This window comes from Anticarsia gemmatalis, chromosome 9 (genome assembly GCF_050436995.1).
Source record: "Anticarsia gemmatalis isolate Benzon Research Colony breed Stoneville strain chromosome 9, ilAntGemm2 primary, whole genome shotgun sequence".
In the NCBI taxonomy this organism is placed as follows: Eukaryota; Metazoa; Arthropoda; class Insecta; order Lepidoptera; family Erebidae; genus Anticarsia; species Anticarsia gemmatalis.
Genome location: NC_134753.1, coordinates 12035691 through 12057678, shown reverse-complemented (window position 1 = coordinate 12057678; position 21988 = coordinate 12035691). Strand labels below are relative to the sequence as shown.

Genomic DNA, 21988 nt, shown 5'->3' with positions numbered 1-21988 from the left:
AAACAATACGTGACATTCGCGTAGCGTTCTCGTAGCCTGCGCATAGCATACTCGTAGCCTGCGCGTAGCATACTCGTAGCCTACGCGTAGCACACTCATAGCCTACGCGTATTTTCTCGTAGTCCGTAGACCACGCTATGAGAGTGCTACGTTGCCATTGGTAGTAACCCCCGTCTTTTTTTATTTCTAGCAACAAGCAGCGTTGATGGTGGCAGCGACGGCGCAGGCAGGCTACATCAGTCCCATGACGGCGCTCGCGTCTCACGCGCTCAACGGAATGGCTAACTCCGTAGTACCGCCTGCTTCGGGTAAATATCCCTATTTTATAGTCGAGTTAACAAAAATATATGAGATTGGATTGAATTTCATAATTAAAAAATACATTCAGAAGCAGTGACAAGTTTGCAAAGGTATATCTATATTACTTAGCTAAAATTAGGCTCATTACAAGGTCTGTAATAATAGACTGCTTTAAATAGAGTTCCTATAAATAGTTTAGCTAAATATAGTCGTAAATTGACATACATGTATTGTGACGTCACGACACCCCTCACCCCGACCTCTTAACTGATATGACGTCACGTCTAATTTACATACAGTTGAGTTACAGTTGCAAACGACAATATTTGTATTATCTTGCTCAAATAACTTTTTTTTTCTATCTAGGTATTTGGCAAAGAAAAAAGTGATGTCATCGATTTGTCACTAAACCATAATAACGGAACTGAATTTAATAATGTATAACGGCCCGCAACGGCTGCCGAATATAATATCAAATTACGTGAATTATTATTATTGGATATATTAGATTAAGTATACTTATGTTTTGCTTGAAATTTCGGCCTACATTTAACTCGCCATGTTCGCGAACTGAAAATAAAAATTGTTTTTTTTAACGATACGACTACTAGAACCAATTCTTTCTCTAATCCTTTTTCCGGTAGAATTAATATCATTTTCTTTGTTGCAGACAACTTTTCAGGCCTAGCGATAGGTACAGGGGGAGCGCAGCCGCTGAACGGAGCGCTGCCGTCACTGCCGTCGCCAACGATGCCAGGCTTTAACATGGCGGCGCAGACCGCTAACGGACAACCACCACCGCAGGAAGCTGTCTACACGAACGGCATACACCAGACCTTCACTGGACGTAAGTACTCTCATGTAAATTTCTTCCGCTATTACCATCAAAAAGCCATATTTTTTCATTATACTCTCGTAAAGTTTAGGATAGTTAAGTTTCTGATCGATGCCAATACACATGTTCTGATTAAGATTGGTTTTGATGCAATTCTTTACGGAAGTAAGATATTTTTAACATTCCAAAAGTCATACAATAAAATATGAAGCCACATTGATGAGGAATTTTAATACGTAATTCCGATTTGCCTCTGCATAATTAACACAGCACACATCAGCTTTTAATTGTCAACATAATATGTTATATTGTATATTTAAACAATTTCAGCGGTCCCAGTAACCGCCCAGGGTCTGCCCAACGGCGAGGCGGCGCTGCAGCACGCGGCCTACCCCGGCATGCAGCCATTCCCCGGAGTCGGTGAGTGACCCGCCCCATTCCGCCCAACACCGCCCCGAACCCCCACACCGCTTCTACACATGCTTTTTACTTAACCAATAGTAGAAGAAACTGCTAACTTTACGAGCAAATTTTACGAACCTCAAGCTATATAAAAACTGCTTTATAAAGAGCAATTTTCAGCTACAAAATGTGCTAAAAAGCTTTAAAATTCCGTTTGCGATATACTGGACATACTATTGGTTAAGTTTTGTATTTACATATTAGCATTTGTTGCTAAAGGAAGTCATATTAAGAATCTGTAAATTCCAAATTTGCATTTATCATAGTACCCACATTTTTCGTTCTCCTTTAGCAACAACTAGCAGCTGTTATCACAAATGTACGATGTATAGAATGAGTATTGAGTATTAAGATAAATTTGTGTATTTTGATTGGATGATACTATTGTTACAATATTTATGTGCAAGAGGAACGGGTGTCTACATATATTGCGAATGGTTGATCTACTCACCTAAGATTTAAAAACATCGTTAGATGATTTTGTTCAAAGAAAGTGAACGATTACCTAGGTAAATAAGATCCAAGACAAAGTTCTTTTACAACTAGACGCTTCGAGGGCATTCTTTCATAAATTCAACATAACTGCGTAGATCAATCACTTGCCAGTATCTGATATTGTTGTACTCGTATGTAAAATGTACCATGAGATGTTTAAAACACGCTAATTGGGCTCATTTGGTACTCATATAGTAGTTTGTGTTCGATGTTGACTGTTTATTTATTTACTGAACTACAATGTCACCAGTAATTCAAGATATAATTATCAATATAAAATGTTGGCAAATTATATTTTTTAGATATAACTGAGCTTCATGATATTGTTGATGATATGCATGTATGTACGCAACTATAGGTGTTCATTGTGAAAATGTGCAAATTAATGTTCGACAGCTTATCCAGCGGTATATGGGCAGTTTCCGCAGCCGATCCCTCCGCCGATGTCGACCATTGCGCCGGCGCAACGAGAAGGTAAGTGGAGCCCTGAGGAGGACAACTGAATCTTCAACTAACCCAGTCCAAGAGTTCATTCACCCCCATCAACCGCTCTTTTGTGTTATTTCAATGAAGCCGCTGTGATATACGTTCATTGAATGTATGTGTTTTCTGTTTTCCAGCTGAACGCTTCTTCTACTCTATCGGGTCACCCTACATAAACAACCTGAACTGAATTCGCTTGCATTTCTTCTTCCATACTTAGCTGGAAAACAGCGTATTTATGAATGTCGACATCGTGTATTTAGGTCGATGTTTCTACAGTGACACACGTCTTCAATATCACATCTTCTGTATCAAATTCTCACGTCCACACTGTTCAATTAAACAATGCCGCTCATGGTTAATCCTGTCTCACTCACTCTTGTGTAAAATTACTTGCGTAAGATCGAAATAGGGATATATCTCAGTGGCATTGTTTAATGGTACGTGCAAGTCTGTCGCTGTACTTAGTTAACACATTGGTGTATCTATGTTCTATGTTATGTTGATGTTATGTGTACTCTATGTGATTGTAATATACCTATCTAATAAACTTATGTCTTCTTATTTTGTGTGTTCGCTTACTTACCTACTTCCATCGACATCACAGCTTTCAAAAATACAAATATGGAATCATTATTCATTAAAGTTAAGTTCATATTAATATTTGTTTTTGGAGATACAAATTCTAGTCATTCATTGGAAGAAATTTAGGTCGGCTATTCCTGCTATAGATAATTTATAAACTTACCTGAGTTTTCATTATGATATAAATTCGCTAGAAACTACATATCATCATACCATCTTTTTTACCTCTGACTAACAAGAATCACTCATTCATCTAATTGAACTAATGGACAATTATAAGACATCTATCACTACCTTCTAACCTTTGAAAACATCAAGATGACTAAATCGAATTCAATCATTTTGTCATATCATTACAAATCATATAGCCTACCTTGCAGAATTTCAGAAGAAAAAGTTGCTGGAAATTATCTTGGACGAGGGACCAGGGCCTCGTTTAACAAAAACCTTCACAATATTGTTCAAGGGCAGATTTGTGAGTTCTTTAAAGATTTTCTTATGTTCCCAGGCTGCTCGATCTCTGGCCCCGAGGGCTGCAACCTCTTCATCTACCACCTGCCGCAGGAGTTCGGAGACGCAGAGTTGATGCAAATGTTCCTGCCGTTCGGCAACGTTATCAGCAGCAAAGTTTTTATCGACCGCGCTACTAATCAGAGCAAATGTTTCGGTATGTTGATATTTATCATCGTTACGAGCTGAAGCTTTAGTTTCATTTTGTCATTCTTCAATTTGTTTCTGTCATGAAATCTTCAAAACGTCTGAATACTTATTTCCAGCGTTGATTTTTATCCGTCGGATAACTTTCTACACTTAAATTTGCGTAACAATTCCACCAAAATAAACCAATGGAATAATGGTACTTGTAATAATTGTCTCATTCAAAAATTCCAGGTTTCGTATCGTTCGATAACCCAACGTCGGCACAGGCCGCGATCCAGGCGATGAACGGCTTCCAGATCGGCATGAAGCGGCTGAAGGTTCAGCTGAAACGGCCCAAGGACGCCAATCGGCCTTACTAGCCCTAGACGCCGTCCCGCGTTCATCGCGTGCCACTTGTAAGATACATTGTAACTTACAACCATGTAAGCTCCACATTCATTTATGTTATACACTTAAGATAGAACTACATTAGACCACAATTTTGTAGTTCTATAAGAAAGTAACCTCGATGAGGAATTAGAGTTTTGCTTTTCATTTTTGAGGGAGGTTTGACCATCTGTCTCTCATACGATGTTTACGGATTACTTGAAATTTAAAATCCTTGGAGTTTATGCCATTCGCATGAGAATAACACAAGACAATAGATTTTGAAAAGGCATGCCACTTCGTGCATCTGCTAGTTACCCAATTCACATTCGATACATTTCTGACCAGCGTTTAGACATTACTGGAAGGTATCCAGATGAAATGTGTAAAATATAATAAATAAATAAAATAAAAAGTGTAAAACATAGTTTGGCCTAATGTAGTTCGTACCCTAATCGGTTCGATTCAGTTCAAGTTCTTGACATGGATCGGACTGAATAAAATAAGAAATGCAATCAAAATTTTATACAGTGGACCTGTGTCAGTGTCTGTCCTAAAACTCATTGGCTGTTTAAATGAAATCATATTTGTTGTGATGCCTCTCTTAGAATATTTAATCAGTTAGAACGTATGTTGTTTCAGATGTCGACCGGAGTGTTCGGTTGGCCCGCGGCACGCATGTTCGCGTATTATCAACAATTCCAAGGAATTTAAACACATTTATTGTATAGCAAATATCATTACCAACATACTTACCTAAAGAATTATGCAAGCCCACTCGGCGAGTATACTAAATTAGTTAAAAGTAATTTATTAAATCAGCGCGTAGGAATGCTTCATTCTTATCATTATCGATTAATCATTAAATTACTCTATTATATTATTATATATACAATTTATTAACTTTGATTAAATTATTATTATTATTATAAAATGACACGTTATAAAAATTTTGTCATTCGTAATCATACTTCTACTTCTAAGTACTTAACGTTTAACTGAAACTTTTAACATAAATTTATTATACTAGTTATTTGCTTGACTAAGCCAAACTGAATTTATTAAGTAAGTTGAAAATGTAAGAAAAAAAATGTATTTTAATTATTGTATATTGCAACAAAATGTAGCGTCGTGGGCGGTGCACACGTGTGCTGACGTCACGCGAGCGTGTGCGTGTATGTTAGTGCGTGCGCGTGCACGTGTACGTGTACGTGCGCGTGCGTGACACGCGATACGTGATACGCGACAGTGTGACAGTGAGCCAGCACACGTGGCACGGCGGCCCCGACGGTCGCGGACACTGTTGTCTCCCACCGCCGAACTGATCACACTAATGTAAGTGCTCTATAGATCACTATCGGAGTATTTATAATGTCCTATATTTTGTTAAATTTTATTATGTGTGTGTCTGATAAGCTAATACGGCTGGCTCGTACCACACGACATTCTACAGCGCCGTTATTGAGGATCAAACACGATATATACAAGGGACACATCTTACACGAGGTTATTACAGGGCACGTTTACTCGATACACCGACTGTGACTGAACTCTATATACAATATTCCGTATCCACGTTGTTATGCGCGTCTGTCTGTCCGTTGGTACGGCCAGCACTCACAAACCTACATGTTAGTGAACGATGTTGTTGACAAAAATTAAATGTTTGTATTTAACGCTGTGTACAAATGAAAGTGCACTTCAACATAAGACCGAATACTTAGGCCTTCGTTTCAAGAGATCGTGTTATTATGTGTTGTAAATTCCAATATGGGCTGTGATATAAAAAGTATAATATCAACATAATGGACTGTACAGGCCGTTTGTATCTGTATTGCATATGTGTGTATCGCTCTGAGTCGAGCGTGCGTCGCGCGCCTCACTCCGCTCCCGGGATTTACTTATAACTAGGCAAATCGTATTGAAATTGTTGACTAGCTAAAATGTTATTAAATTTCTTTACATTCCAGCCTGAATGAAGGCTTATAGTGTTCAAACTTCCAAGCTCGCCTTCACATTTTTCAAGCTACCGCGATAGTTACCTGACTATTCGTAAGTTTGTTGCACGAAGCCTTGCTGAGGCGGAGCGTAGTGTTGCGTCGACCGACCGAATGGACGGGGATGAGGCACTTTCGGAAATGTCCTCTAAAGAAAAATCATAATTTATTTTTGTACATACCCACAGGGAAATTTCAGAAGATACCTCTAGATCCGAGCCATTAGTGTCGTATTTCCGCCTCGACAAAGCTTCGAGTATAGTTTCAATTACTAAAATGTTTATATGGCTTTAAGAAGTTCAGTAGGTAGTTGAATTGGACAATACCCGGTGCGCGGGGCGCGCGGCGAACGAGCGGCGAACACTCGCGAGATCGCGACGTCAATTCACAGGAGCGCGCTTCCCCAACTTTGTTTCTGGCATTCGTGTATGTGTCTATATACGTACATATTACATATATATATATTTAAAAGAAAAACTATTCGTGTTAAGGTGTTAAATACAATAACTGTGACTAAATGCGATCGGGGAGTCAACAGTGAGAGGAGCGCGAGATAACAGAAAACAAAACTAGTGTAATTTCTATACAGACAAAAATAGATTCATAATCAAAAAGGTACCAATATAAATATAAAATGATACTGAGATACCTTAGATATATTGTGTGCGCGCGGGCGGGCTCCGTGCTCGGCAGTGATCGGTAATGATCGGCACGCTCGACTGTGTTCGGCCACGGGGCTGTGGTTGAGCGCGCTCGACCGTGGGCCACGCTCGGCCGTGTTCGGTCTCGTTCGGCTCTGTTCGGCTCTGTTCGGCTCTGCTCGGCTCTGCTCGGCCGCACCGCACGGCGCTCGACTGCGCCTGCGACGCGACGCGGCGCGCGGTTGCCTTCGGCCGCCGTCTGCCACGCCGCCCGCCTCTAGTCAAATATTACACTCACCACAAGACATAGAATTTTATATTTACACAAATAATTATATTATATTGATATAGTATTCTAGGTTTAGGCGTTTATTATTTACGAGTAAGCCGTGTGTTAAAACGATGTATGTAAACAAATAATACTATCGTTTTAGGTGTCTCTAGTTCTTTTCTCTGACTCACGAATGTGCAATACGTTGTTACGCTTCTTAAAATTGTTTAAGCGTCATTATCATTTATGATGCATAATTACTTTAAATGGATGTCTATTGTGTTACCGTTTTAGATAATTCGTCGACGTGGTCTCGTTTCGTAACCCGACCGCGGAGCCGGCCCCCGACATGACCCGACATGACGGTCCGCACGGTGGCGTGTTCGCTGGATGTACGTTCCTTGGATGGGTGGTGGATATACGAGACGTCTACTCTGTAGAGTCAGTAGAGTGTAGGTGTGTCTCACTCTACACTACGTGGGGTCGCTCGGGTCGGATGTGATGAGTGGAGTGCAGCGCTGACGGCGGCGGCGCCCGCGCCGTACCTACTTAGGTTACAGATAAATCGATGCCAAACCGGAACACGTATACTTAGTATATCGATTATCGATAATATCACCTCGTGGGTAATGTAGGCGTAATGCGCCCGGGCCTCCCCGCCCGGGACGATTAATAATATTGTGTACTTATATCTTTATACTGATTAAAATTAAATTCCCTAAAGATATATTGCGGTGACGCGAACGTTTGTAATAGATTAATGAGTCCTCTCTGAATGTATAAAACAATCGCCCATAAAAGTGATTCTAGGATACAGGGTATGCTTTGCAATTATTTAAATGTATCTAAATGTTTTTCATGTAGGCAGGTATTGCCGTACTCTCTGACTTAGACTACGATTCGTCGTACATCTGCCTGCCCGGCGGCGGTGCCGCATCACTCTCGGGTCCACTGACTAGTCTGTCGCCACTTTTTATACTCTCTCGTAACTATCGTAGCGTAACCGACCTCATCCTCATCTCACCGCTGTATATCGCGAGTTGCGGCTCGAACGGAACAACGCGCTTCGCTTGATTTGTTTCTACAGTGCCCCCCGACCATCCCTCACTTAGTGCCACTTGCGTTACTGAAGTATCCTCATTCACTTGTCATCTCACACTTAGCGCGCGCGGCCCACACGTAGCGCCACTACTACTCACATGGGGTGCTACGCATCCTCTACGACGTACCCTCGTAGACGTGACGTCGCTACGGTGCCTCATACGCGGCTCGCGCGCCGGATCAAAAACAACATTGTTAGTATTACGAAATCGAATTTCTTAAAAAAACTATTTAACTCCTGAAATTTTATAAAATATTTATATCGTTCGCATACTCAAATTCGTCGTAGCGCTCGCGTAGATGTGAACATTATCGATGCACTCAAGGACGTTTGAATCGTTTGTAAAAGGTATGCGAATTGAAGGCGGATCGTTATTTAGGCGAAATACTTAGTTAGTTAGATCGTCGGATGGTGCGAGGTGCGGCGTGCGCAGGGCACACCACACCCACACGATATACAACACGTTGACTCAACACCGTTCGATGCTAGTTAGTACATAAGATGAATGCCAATATTTTAATCAGAAAAAAAAACAAACCCTAGATTCGGTATAATTAATCATATTATATCTATTTATATAATAAAAATATGGAGAGAGGCGCATAGTGCTTTTATGAAGTAGGTCCTAGTATTGAAACAAAACGATCTAGTCATATCTTTTTTCTGTTATTTATTTTGTCTATCGCTTAGCATAGTTTAGCTTCAAGCACACGTTCGTTCGTACGTTTGGTTACATTACGCGGTACTTGTCTCCGTTTGCGTTACGTACTCGTCTCGACTTGTAATAGAACCAGTGTTTAATATAGTGCGATTATACTATGGAATATGTCTAATACTTCCTACCTATTAATTCATTAGATCGACATATTTTGAAGTACACCTACTATGTTATAATGAGATGAAAATATACTGTAATAATTTAATTTTATCATAAGTTATCCAGAATACTGATAGGTCGCAGCATGTACCTTTAGACTAGGTAAGGTTGAGATAATTTATCGGTATAGAGTGGTAGCACGAGTTATGAATGGTATAACCGTTTGGTTAAGTTAGATAAAGTTACCTTAAGGCAAGTATATGGAGTATGATTTAGGTAGAGACGATGTAACTCTCATAGTTCTGCTATACGATGACTTGGTCTTGCGTCGAGGCTGCCCTGTGCTGCGGTGTCGCATGCTATTCTTAACACCTACAGTGACATTTACACAATAATGCTACAATCAATTTTGTCGCAGTAACTTACACATGTTTGTATGCATGTCACATTGCAGCACACTGTCCGTCCGGCCTAAGATCACCTATAGAGAGATGTTGACCACGCGCCGCCTCACGGCGTCAGTCAGCACGAAACAAATATGCGCCGTCCGAAAACATCTTCAACTGTATATTACTATAACCGATTCTGTTTATTATTTTGCTTCAAACTACAACTGGATGTATAATATATTGTAAAAAGTTATCGACACTGGACAGACGTCACAGTTTAAATATAAACTCTTACCGCGAGCCACTCGTCTGTGTGTTAATGAATAGTTAATGCCGAGGCGTTAACGAAGTTCAAATTTATATTGAAACTTAGGAACAGTTACACCTTACATGTAACGTGAGGTTAAACTCGGATTAATCGTAGTGTAGACAATGATTTTGAAATTAACTGCCATGTAAACATTTATTAATAAATTGTAGATATATGCTTCAAACATAACTTTAGAGAACAGATAGTTTGGCTCGCGGTGGGACCACGTGTGCATATTAGTTCCACAATAATTCGATTGTACATACATATGACGTCATATCTTTAGGAGCTTACTAGCCTTTTGCCCCGGGACCGCCCGGGCGGGTGACAGGGTGTCGCTGTGTTAATGCTAAGTGGAAATCATAATCATTAACCGTTTTTTAGAATGGTAACAAGCCATAAATAAAATTGTAAGGGTAACCGGCGACTGGGCCTAGTTAGAATGTAAATTGTACCAACACGCATGCCAAAATGTAAATCATAATGATTGTAACCTTAATAACATTTTCATAAATTAGTGAAATAACTTTTCATTTTTAGGCGAGCTTCTACATAAAGCCAGAGAACGTTTGTTTCACGCGGACCTCAGTCGCCAGCCAAACCCAAAGTGTAAAAATGGATGAACCAATTAAATACTCGTAAACTATATCCCGCGCATTGTTCTGGATAACTTATATTGGAATAGTTTAAGAGTAAACTACGGCCGATGCGAGTTCAAGATTGTTCGTGGCCTACAAATCTATATTGTCACACTAAACCGAGATTATACCTTTGTTAGACTGACGTTTAACAATTTGATGCCATCCACCTAAGGCTAAATATCGATAAATCTATTCTTTCCTTGACTTAGAATAAATAAATACGATGTAAATAGTGTAATATTATGCCAATTACGATACGGCTTGTTCATGACAGATTGTAAATACTACAACATGTACCTGGCTTTCAACTATTCAATTCTAAATGGTGATACAATTGTTATTAGTGAAATTATGGGTTCTAGAACAATCCTGGACGTCGGCGTCAGCGTTACATATGTATAGCTTAGCCAAGGGACACCTCACGTGGTGCCTGTGATATACGCTTGAATTAATCGTCCATTCAACCTACACTTATTCTTATACGACACTCGATTTGGGCCTTTATGTTGCTGACCTCAGGGCTCACATACACTAGCTACCTCCGCAGATTACAGGACTTAGAAATTAAACTTAATTTCGAGTTAAAAGGAGATGTCGCTAGTGTATCTGAGCCCTCGCTGTAATCGCGTTACCAAACTGTACAATATTAATGCCATAATGTTAGTTGCCATTATAATTTTAATGATCTTGAATTAATTTAATTTTGTTAATTAGAATTAGTATAAATATCGATGTCCGTAGATAAATTGAATTGTAAATAAGATATTTTTCTTGCTGTTTTCTCTTATTAATATAAAGAATATAGTAATATAATATTGCTTTGCTAGTAAGAGATGCCTATACGTATAGTACCATCTCTGTCTCACAAAGTTATTTCTTTTATTGGTGCAATCTTCGATCTCATGAAAATCATTGTTGTCTTTTTTTAAGTTGTCAATTTATCTAATGACATCGTGAGATATCTCTATCGAGGGATAGTTCGATATCGTTAGTAACGATAGTTAAAGAAAATTTATACAGATTAGTTCCACGCTATCACTCAGCCCCAATTGTTGTAAAGTTTAGTTAAAACACGCGTTAGACAATTGTTTATATCGTTATAACAGATGTATCACACGGACATGTGGATAATATATTTCAATTGACGTCTTAAGTCGAATACTGTAACTTTTGTATTATAAATCATTGGAATTGTTATTTCATGTGAAGACTTGTCACACACATTGCTATTATGTTAGAATATTGAGCTGTATACTAGACGAACATTGGGTGACATTATAATATATTTTATTGGCAAACGATAATCCTATAATGTTAAATGAATCGATGTCCGTTACTGTCAAAATAAGTATAGTTATATCACCAGGTGTTTTATATACTATTATAATAATTATAGCTGAATATATATATTATATTGATTGTATATGTATATAAGAGTGGTGTGTGTGGCGGTCGACTGTGTGAATATGAGCTGTATACTTAAATAGCAACAATTATGTTCCGATGTAACTGTGAGAGCTCAGTGCAAATAGCTAGCTATTGAAATGTTTATTCTCATATATTGTTATAGTTCGCCAAAGATTTGTATAAAAATAAAGTGTTATCATCACTTTTTGAAGTCGCTAGTTAATCGTTCATTTATAATTTATTATATAATTTTATTATTATATATTTATTATTAACTTATTATTAGTGTATTAGAAGTAACTGACAGTTTTAGAAAATTGTGGAATATGTTCATAGATACATGTTATTATGGAACTAATAACAATAATAATTCGCCTACTTTGCATGTATTAATTTAGTTAAATGAACTTTTAAACCTATTATCGAGTTATTAATATGTATATTGCTGAGATTTCAAAACTAAATTACTATTCAATTATTTATTATTATACACTTATTACGTTTAGTATGCTAGAGATATGATGAAGGATAATAAATAATTTTAATTATATTATGGTATGTGTTTTATTTCGTCGTGGTCCTACATTCACATGTCAGGTACAATGTTTTTGGAAACAATTCCGACATTCAACAGTTTTAAATATAACTATTAAATATAATCAATATAAGGGAATAAGATAGAAAATCAACGAGAATCGATAAATTATTAAAATTATGTTTTCTTGTTGTTACATTATATTATTAATATAATAATAACCTCTTACCGACACAATAGAGTTCACTCCAAATACTTATCGCAGTCTTTAGTGCAAATATTTAATTTAAAAAATCTCAGAATTGTACTTATTTTATTCAACATCCTCTTATCCAATTTCATTTAATAATTTGCTATAACTTACCAATTTTTACAAGTCCGTTATGGTGGACTTAAGGCCTAACCCTTCTCAACCTTAAAGAGGCTATACATGAAAACCGCCGACCTACTTACACATGTCGGCGACATAATGTCAGCGAGTTTATTTCAAAGATTGTCTAGAATTCGCCGTCACGATTCTTTTGAAACTAAATCCCACCGACATAATTTCGCCGACATTTGTCGGCGGGTCGGCGGATTTGACTAGTAAACTCCTTAAAAACAGACCATTCCCAACAGTGAAACATTAATTTAAATACATATTATACCAATTATTTACAACAGAGTGCAATAAAATAAACACGTTGTAAATAAAATAATACACGAACACACAAGGCCATACATACATAACAGTGTAACGGTAATAACTACAACAGTAACTAATATATATCTACATACAATTTTAGTCGTTTAAATAATACTATTAGACTATAGTTCATTTTAGTAGAAAATGTTATTTAGATCACATATGCCTCTAAAAAGGAGAAAAATCTTATTTCAAGAGGACCTTTACATACATTAAACAATTAGACCTGTTCACAGAAATATTTGCTTTGAGCTTCAATTAACTTCAAGCAAAAGTAATAGTGTAGTATTTATTTCAACCACGGCCTTGAGTAATTATTTGGAGAAAAGATACGAGTATTACCTCTTAACAACAAAAAACTATTAATTTCCCCAATCTTATAAATGAACTATTGTCAGCCACCATCCATACAATAAATACATGTTTATTCCATCAAATACAACAATATAAATACATATATACACATCGAATACAAATACAATACATATATTAAATACACAACATTTACAATTCATTATTATAACTACAACAAGTATACGATCAAATGGACTTCTTACTGAAATAGTCTGTAATTTTCTTACTGATTTTTTTCTTCAGCTCACTAGACGGATCTGATTTCTCTTCGCTATCCATTGACGCGTTGCAATCGTGTGTTATTACATTTTTACTTTGGTTACCGAGCGATGGACTTGAAACACTGGAATTAGGTTGCTCGTCCATCTGTTGTATGGTGTCAAATAGTGAAGGTTTTGAAGTACTTTCTGGTTTTTTCTCTTGTTCGTTTGTTTGTTTGTTTGTGTCTTTGTGTTTCTCTTCTGTTTGTAATGCTAGTTCTATAAGACTTTGGTCCATCTCGTCTTGTGAGAATAAGTCCGGTGAATCGAGCTCCTTTTCTATGTTTACTATCGTTTCTGGGATCTTTTCTGTCATGCTCTGAAACAAAACATTTTAATTGTAATTCATTAATTACTTTTTGTTTGTTTTGGGAATGTTTCTACATGCATGATTTTGAATTAAAAACTGGGTTCAATTCCTAAAACTGAAAACTTTGACGTTCTTTGACTTGTCTGTCTTTTCTTTCTTCGTTTATGTAATTAACTATGGCGGAAAACTAAAATATAGATTTTTTACTTTTTAATACATAACGCATGCCTTCGACATTAACCTTCTCCGTATAATCTACGAAAACTTCCGTATACGTAACTAGATGTAACGTGCACGACGTGCACGCATCTGTACAATATTATACTACGTATAAATATTATGTACATAAACAATATTAAATATTTTAAATTATGCACGACATATACTCATAACAATGTAAATATAACAATAAACAAAATTAAGAATGTAAACATAAATAAATGTTCCTTTTAGTTTATAAGGAATAATAAAGGCTTAAATATACGTATAATTACTTACTGTTTCCATCTTATTATCACAGTCCTCCAGTTTGGGTGATGGCTGTTTGTTTCCTCTAAGTACTTGCTCCAAGTACGAGTGTAATCGACCTTTTACCACATCTTTCTCGTTCTCTGAGAATTTTACTATGTGCTTGTATAATTGACCTGGAAATATAATTAAATACATAAATGCTTAGATCGTGATCGTCGCGTTTTTAGCGTTGTACAATTTGCCAGGAGTTATCTTATGAAAGTGATCACTATACTCAAAATTCAATTCAATTCAATGTTATTTCGAAAACCTTCAGATACTCTATATCGTTGCCTATTATCACTCTACTTAGAAAAACAACATCCTTTCTGAAGTTAGTTAGTTAAATTTTAGTGAAATTAGCAAATTCCGTTGTAGTTATGTTTATTTATGTGTTATATTTTCTATTCCTTTACTCTTATGGGCTATTCGGACCGTATAGGATTAGCCGTACTATCGGATTTATACAAACGCATTTGCGTTTCACACATTACAATAATCGTGTTATTTAGTGGTTTTCTTCATATACTTACCGACAGTAACGTTAAACCTTGCCAGCAAGTTGTATATATTTACAATATCGTCTCTCAGCTTGTCGTCACTGAAGGTGTAATACGCCATGGGTCTGCGGGCCTCGGCGCAGGCCATCAGTTGTAACAGACTCTTGAGGTGGGGGGTCCCGCCGAATGCGCCGCACCCCCAGTTACCCGTGGCCACGCCGGGGTATTGCAGGGAGGGGGAGGACGCGTCCGTGTCGAAAGAGAAACCTATCCATGCCTGTGGGATGGAAAGTTTCAAGTGATAGGTTCAAATTTGTGACCGTCAGTTACGAAACAGATAGTTTCGTTGACTAGAGTATAAGCTTGGAAAAAAAAAACTTGCTAAAAAAATATTCCTGAACATGTTCACCATGTTCTATGGTGACCAGACCTGGGCACCTGACAAACTAACTTAAGAAACACACTCGCATCTAAATACAATACCTAAATACTTAATAGATAAGTTAACATTCAAACTCAGAACAGATATTTGTTGTCCAATTATTTTGCGGTGCGATTCAACCTCATCACACGACATTTCAGTTATTGTGGCGACCACGTTAACCATTGCGCCATATAACCACAGCAGTCAATATATTATGATGGCATGTGTTTCCATCCTAGTCATTCAAAAACACTGATATTATAGTTCGGCCGTTACAAACATGCGGACTACATCATAATCAAAGAAATGTGACAATCTGTAAGTGTGAGGGAGAGACTCCGATAAAATGACGTGACTTCGTTCGTACGTATGAAATGAACCGACTATAATTATCTACTAGGGAAGCCACTAGCGTGTTCTACTGTACCTTGTTAAGTTCCCTAGTGACGGCATCTCTGCTGAACTCTTTAACCGCGCTGTGGTGCGGCACGGCGTCGATGGCCAGCACGGCGCAGCGCCGGCGCCCGGACGAGTCCCGCGGCGTGTGGTCCAGCACGTCGCCCGCCCACTGGAACGTGCCGCCGTAGCCCGTGTAGCGGCTGTAGCGCTCGCTGCCTACGACGCGTAGACAATACAATATGATATATATGCTACGAAATACTTCATTCGAGAAAGCCTACGTAACCGTATTGCGACGGTAGCTGACTACTACAATTAAATAGCGTAGATAAAACGAAGAAACATCGGCTACGAAAATAATTTTCTTCTAGTGTATTTTCATTGAAACCAGACAAATGTGCAGGAGTTTGTTTATAATGTTCAGGTGTTGGTACAATACACAAGTATACACTCTACTCCATACTCCTAGCCTAGTGAGATGAATAACAGACACGACTAGCGAGAGGAAAGGTAGTTCTACTGAGTACTGTCTTAAATAATTGACTTAATTCCCGGCAATCACAGCTGTCAGTTTATTTATTGATGGAAAAACTCTGAAAAAACGTTTGTCCTGACTCGCGATGTGAATCTAATCACTGCGTGCTAGTCTTACCCTACCGACCATGCCACAGAGGCAGTCATATACACTGCAAGTTGTGTCAACGGTTTCAAAAGATTAATAAAATTTCGGTATGTGAACTTACCAATAATCATCAAAGCTTCATTAGGCCTAAGTTCCTCAGTGAACAGCATAGAGATGAGTAGCTCGGGACAGATCACGAACCGTATCTCTTCTTGTACGCAGCCGTGACCGAGCACACCTCCTCCGAGGAACCTTACAAAGAGAGACAATTCACAAAATTAAATCATGATAAAATGCACGCAAGTATATGAGCGGGCACGTATACCAGCAACTTACGTACACTAAGCACTTTTTGCAACGATTAAACAATCTAAGCACGTGTTTCTTGACAAATGTTGTAGTATAAAAATATAAGAGGTATAAAAATGGGAGCACAACAAATAAGCTGGCCCAGACCACTTGGCTTTACAGTCCTCTAACGACACGTACAAATTTTAATACAAGGTTATCTAATAGGTTTAAATTATTATGACATATTAACTCGAACTTGCACTGCCCCAACGCGCAATTTGCCGACGTGGTGGACTTAAGGCCTAACCTAACCTAACCCCTTCCTCATTATGGGAGGAGACCCATGCCCAGCAGTGGGACATTAATGGATTAAATTTATAATTTACATTAAACTCAGAATCACATTAATCTTAGTACTGAAGACTGTAATTTTAATGAATCAACGTACTTATTAGCAAAATCAACTTGTATAAGTCCGTCGGCATCTTCGATAGTGTTCCTTGAATCGACGTGTAGCGGCAGCGCGGCCAGCGGGCGCTCGGAGCGCGTCCACGACGGACAGGCGCGCGGCGCCACTGAGCGCCGGGCGAACGTGACCGTGCCGACCGGCACTGTACTGGAACATACCACACATGTACACGCCACGCTCAAAGGTGAACTAGATTAACTGTGAATGTTTGAAAAGCTTACTTTACTATAATGTCACTAAACATGATCAGAGCCAGATCTCGAAGAAAGACCCCCATTTAAAATTTGCTGCTTGCCCTTTAAAAACTTGCTCACGACGCTATATTTTTGTCGACATTTGCCAACGAAAGCGTGGTGAGCACTTTTGATTTGTCGAGTATAGCCGACCGTGGCGGTCAAAGGGTTAACAATAGATTTAAAATGACGATTGAAAAAAAATGATACTCTTAAGAATAAAAAAAGTGCCAGGTTTATTCACCACTTATTTATATCTACCAGATAACATATCAGATTGAATTTTGACAGTTGTATTTCATACATTAACTGTCAAAATCTGAATCTGGTCCTGAAGAAACTGATCCTTTCACTTGTATGAATCCTTTGAGCTAGACTAATACCTACTGACCACTAAAACAATTGAATGATACATCTAGTACGTAATTGTGATCAAAATATAGCAAAGAATAAGTGGTAAATAAAAAGAATGTCACCTTTAGTAACCACCCTTCTGAAGTAATGACAGATGCTTTTCAGCTTTTCCATGTTTGCATCGGAATCCGTTGCTTCATACAGCCAGTATCTAAAAGGAATAAAAATCGAAATCGATACTTAATTCAATGTCGATACAGTTATAGTAAATTAAATGCTAGTTCGGAAAGGGATAATGTGAAGAACTCGCAAAAGATTCTAGGTATTTTTTTATGATTGCAAAATATATATTTTTTAGTTTATAAGTATTCTTAACAGTACTGTTTAAGTTATTTCTTTATGTACATTGTTTACTTACGTATTAAAATTGATGTAAGGATACGACGAGTATTCGGAGAAAGCTTTCCTGGAGTTTCGTCTAGGAAATGTGCAGAAGAATGCATTCGCAAGTAATGACGATATTTGCTGCTGTGATAAAGATACTGAACGATTCTTGTGTTGCCTGCAAAGAAAAACATTAATTAGTATAAAAAGTAAATTATCATAACACTTAATATCCACATACATAATATCACGCCTGTTATATCTGAAGATTTGCCCGCATTTCTCTGTTAATAATTTTAGTCTCATGTAATGGGGGCGAGTTTATCGACATTTACCGGGCAGGTAACCAAATTCCAGGCTACTATTGAGAAATGTTCTAATTTAACTTAGTAATGACCAATAGTACTTTGCTCGACCTAGGAATGAAAGAGACGACATGATCAGTCGTCCAGTTCTGCACCTCAGTGCAGAGATAATGTGCAAAGTAATAACTTGTCAATACATTACAATATAAATGATTGAATTTTAATGAAAGTGGAAAAAATTGCATTTCTTACTTCAACAAGGGTATTGGTGCTTGTACCAACTTTGGTAGAGCCAAAGCCAATTTTGCTATCTCTGGTAATGTAACATCAAAGAAGTATTGGGATTCCTCTTCTTCCAAATACTGAAATATAAATGCATCTTAGTTATGAGTACTAAAATTCGTTTTTAATAATGAGAAATTCAACCCTTTACTGTCCCACAGCAGGCTAGGCATAGGTCTAACCTCATGATGAAGGATGAGTTGTGTCAATAGCTTAGTATTTGTATTCCTTCAAGAACTAATTTCAATACTGTTAATGTTACTTAAAACTTCTTAGGATTCAAATTATAAATAGTTAGGTACCTCATCAAACAGTTTATGCAGTCCCCTAAACTTCCAAATGTTGCGAAACTTGGTGTTATAACTTAATATGGCGTCGGCAAGATCATGACTGTTTCTCAAAGTTTTAGACAAAGCAGTCTCAATCATCTCCCATCTCTTCTTCAAGTGAGTCTCACCAGAGTTCTGTAAAAATAACACATATTATTATCGTTAAAGATAGTTTTTAGCTTAAAACAAATCTAGCTACTAGCATTTAAACTGTATTCCTGTACACAACCAAATAAGTTGTTTAATTCACTTTATAATCACAATTATAAATGCACAATCACCGAAACAGCATCAAGAAGCCTAATGTAAAACTGAGGAATGTTTCCAAACTCTTTGGTCAGTTTTAAGCAGCATTTATAATAAAGTAAGGTGTTTTTTCTCTATTGCTAAGCATTACTATGCCCGTGCACCTCTGCCACAAGTTTATGTATAATGGGCAGGAATAATGCATATGCCTGTTATATTTCAAACTTTAACAAAGGTTCAGAATAAGCTCTGTAGCTGCAAGGCCAATGAACATAGTTTATAGTATGATACCTTTATGTCCCCAGTTTGTGCAGATTTTAAATTGCCAAACAACCAATTGGGTAAAAAGCGACGCAAAAATGACCCAACAAAGTTACCATTTGATGCAGCAGGCACATCCGGAGTGGATCCCATGCAGGAGTCAAATGCAAACTAAAATATCTTACAATTAAGAAAACTAAGAACTACAAACAATGCATACCACAAAATTCAAAAAACCAACAAATTACCAAAATAATAACAATAAAATACTTATTTGCACTTAAAAACATGTCTAGCAAAGCAGAAAAGGATACAAAAATTAACCTTAGTAGCTATTTAATTAGGAACAGATACATGACATGCCCTTTCCAAAACTCCTGACACTTGGCAAAATGCCTGTCCTTTATAAGAATCCTAAAAACTTGAAATCTATTGGGAGATTAAAAGTAATGGTGGCAGATAAAAGAAAAACATAAAAAACCACCCACAGGAAAATCATTATGTTGTTCTACATAATGATTTTCATCATCATGTTGTTTTATACATAATGATTTTCCTTAAGGTTAAATTAATAAAAATTAAGTCAGTTTCATATTCTGTGTGGACTTAAGATTTCCCCCTTACGCAAATATTTTCATTACCGATCATTTATATACTAAGAGTTTCTCACCACTTTTGGTGTGGAATTTACAAAAATCATCTCATCAAAGAAAATACATGCCAAATGTCAGCTTCCTGAGTTAATTGTTTTCAATTTGGTTGTCTATAAGTGACTCGGTAACAGAAGAGTTCTTTATACATACTAGCGGACCCAACAGATGTTGTCCTGTCTACATGTCTTTAATTTGAAATTTTTTAACTTTTTTTAATAAGCAAAATCCAGCACATGGTCTACATTAATACAATGATAACAAAACATCTTTCTAATTTCATCACAGCGCTAACTGTCAGGACAGACTAAAAATATTTGACACTGCGATGGTAGCGCCGTCTGTCGGATCCAATGTAAAACATTCTAAAATCAACAACTACTAATGAATAAAAAATTAATTAAAAAAACATTGTCCAGCGGACAAAATTGTGAATCTAAACCATTCTCAGATCCCCTTGAACACACACAAAAAATTTCATCAAAATCGGTCCAGTCATTCAAGAGAAGTATTATATATATAAAGATAGATAACTTTGCTACATTATTACTCACTACAATATGCTGTAATCTTTACAACTACATTTTGTGGTTATACTAAGTATTGTATTTTTCAAATATGGTAAATGTTAACGACAGAATAATAGGGTGATTAGGTAAAATAAACAAGCACAATCATTATTAGATTTACCAAGCACATACAAGCTAATGAATAACAAACAACATGCATCTGAATGTCCTTTGTTGATAAGGTCATATCTAGTCATTCAACACATACATTATTAATAGATAAAATAAATATTATTGCCTTATTGGACAACTCACACACGGTCCTCCGATTCCAAACTAAACGGAGCTACTATGGTATCCAGATAACTGATAAATATACTTATATAAAAATACTTATAACTTACATAGATACATTTACAACCGGGGTAAGAACAAATACTCATGCTCAAAACACATACATTTGTCACAATTAAATAGATAAATACTTATTTTACTTACATCTTCAACAGGATATAAACTGTGGCTAGAACAAGGCATTCTGACATGTTCCGAGTCCCATTTATCTTGTCCCATTTGTGGTTTTGGCGGTCGATCTCCCGCCACACAGCCGCTACTCGGGACATGATACAAAACTGCATGGTTATACGATGGAGCTACAAGCGGGAATTCAGGAGCTCCCCATGGCGACTGCGATCCATATAACTCAGTTAAAGGAACACCTCTCCAATGATTACCACTGTCTGTATCACCACTCATTGTGTGTGTAACCCAATAATGTTTGGAATCTGTAAATATTGAATGGCCAGTTGACAGTGTGTTTATTGTTACAATGCAACTATGTTAGCCTGTATGTGTATACGTACATAAAAAGGTTCTGAATAAAGATGTAGAAATTAATTTCATACACTCAATGTGTGATTTAATTGTAATGTTTAATCGAAAAGATGAAAACTTCTGAACAGCGGTTTGACGGTTTGACTGATGCTGTCATTCTGTCAAGAATTAGTCAACTGTCATCATAATAGTGATGTCTTGAATGATACTTCAAACGAATAAATATAGGTAATCAATTTAGATAACTAAAATAATATCCTCACAAGTCATGCGCAAAGGCGTTGAATTATAAACCTGCTAAAAAACCTTTGTAATGACATTACCAGTGGTATACCGCGGTGGAATGCCCATAAAACGCTAATTTAAGCTATGCGAATTTTTCAACAAGAAATCTAAGATTTAAGTAATGTGATCAACAGTTTAAGGAACAAGAACTGTAAATGAATCTATTGTTTTCTTCATATTTTTCCTAAATAAACAC

At 37.2% G+C, this 21988-nt stretch overlaps 2 protein-coding genes across 8 annotated transcripts in view; one reads left to right on the top strand and one right to left on the bottom strand.

The window, feature by feature from the left end:
- The window catches only part of bru3 (CUGBP Elav-like family member bruno 3), a 797460-nt gene extending 785320 nt beyond the window's left edge, over positions 1-12140 (top strand). For 2 of the 7 annotated variants that reach the window (XR_012959611.1, XR_012959610.1), the window contains exons 6-12: positions 191-308; positions 971-1147; positions 1466-1555; positions 2489-2566; positions 3651-3827; positions 4052-4242; positions 4829-5039. Coding sequence is in view for 2 of the 7 variants with exons in the window: in XM_076118110.1 (XP_075974225.1) it covers positions 191-308; positions 971-1147; positions 1466-1555; positions 2489-2566; positions 3651-3827; positions 4052-4179 (768 nt within the window). In the remaining 5 variants the exon portion in view is untranslated. Of the gene's footprint in view, positions 1-190; positions 309-970; positions 1148-1465; positions 1556-2488; positions 2567-2712; positions 3140-3650; positions 3828-4051; positions 4243-4828 lie in introns of those variants that run through there. The other 5 variants (XR_012959607.1, XR_012959609.1, XR_012959608.1 and 2 more) reach the window with 5 other exon arrangements.
- Positions 12141-12335: 195 nt separating this feature from the next.
- On the bottom strand, positions 12336-21670 carry LOC142975329 (poly(ADP-ribose) glycohydrolase-like). The gene is made up of 12 exons (XM_076118109.1): positions 21537-21670; positions 21172-21458; positions 18981-19142; positions 18649-18758; positions 18126-18269; positions 17830-17918; positions 17100-17262; positions 16482-16612; positions 15767-15954; positions 14949-15192; positions 14404-14549; positions 12336-13914 (listed from the first exon to the last, which is right to left on the bottom strand). The coding sequence occupies exons 1-12, from the start codon at positions 21574-21576 to the stop codon at positions 13522-13524; spliced, it is 2097 nt and encodes a 698-aa protein (XP_075974224.1). The 5' UTR covers positions 21577-21670; the 3' UTR covers positions 12336-13521.
- Between the last annotated feature and the right edge of the window lie 318 nt (positions 21671-21988).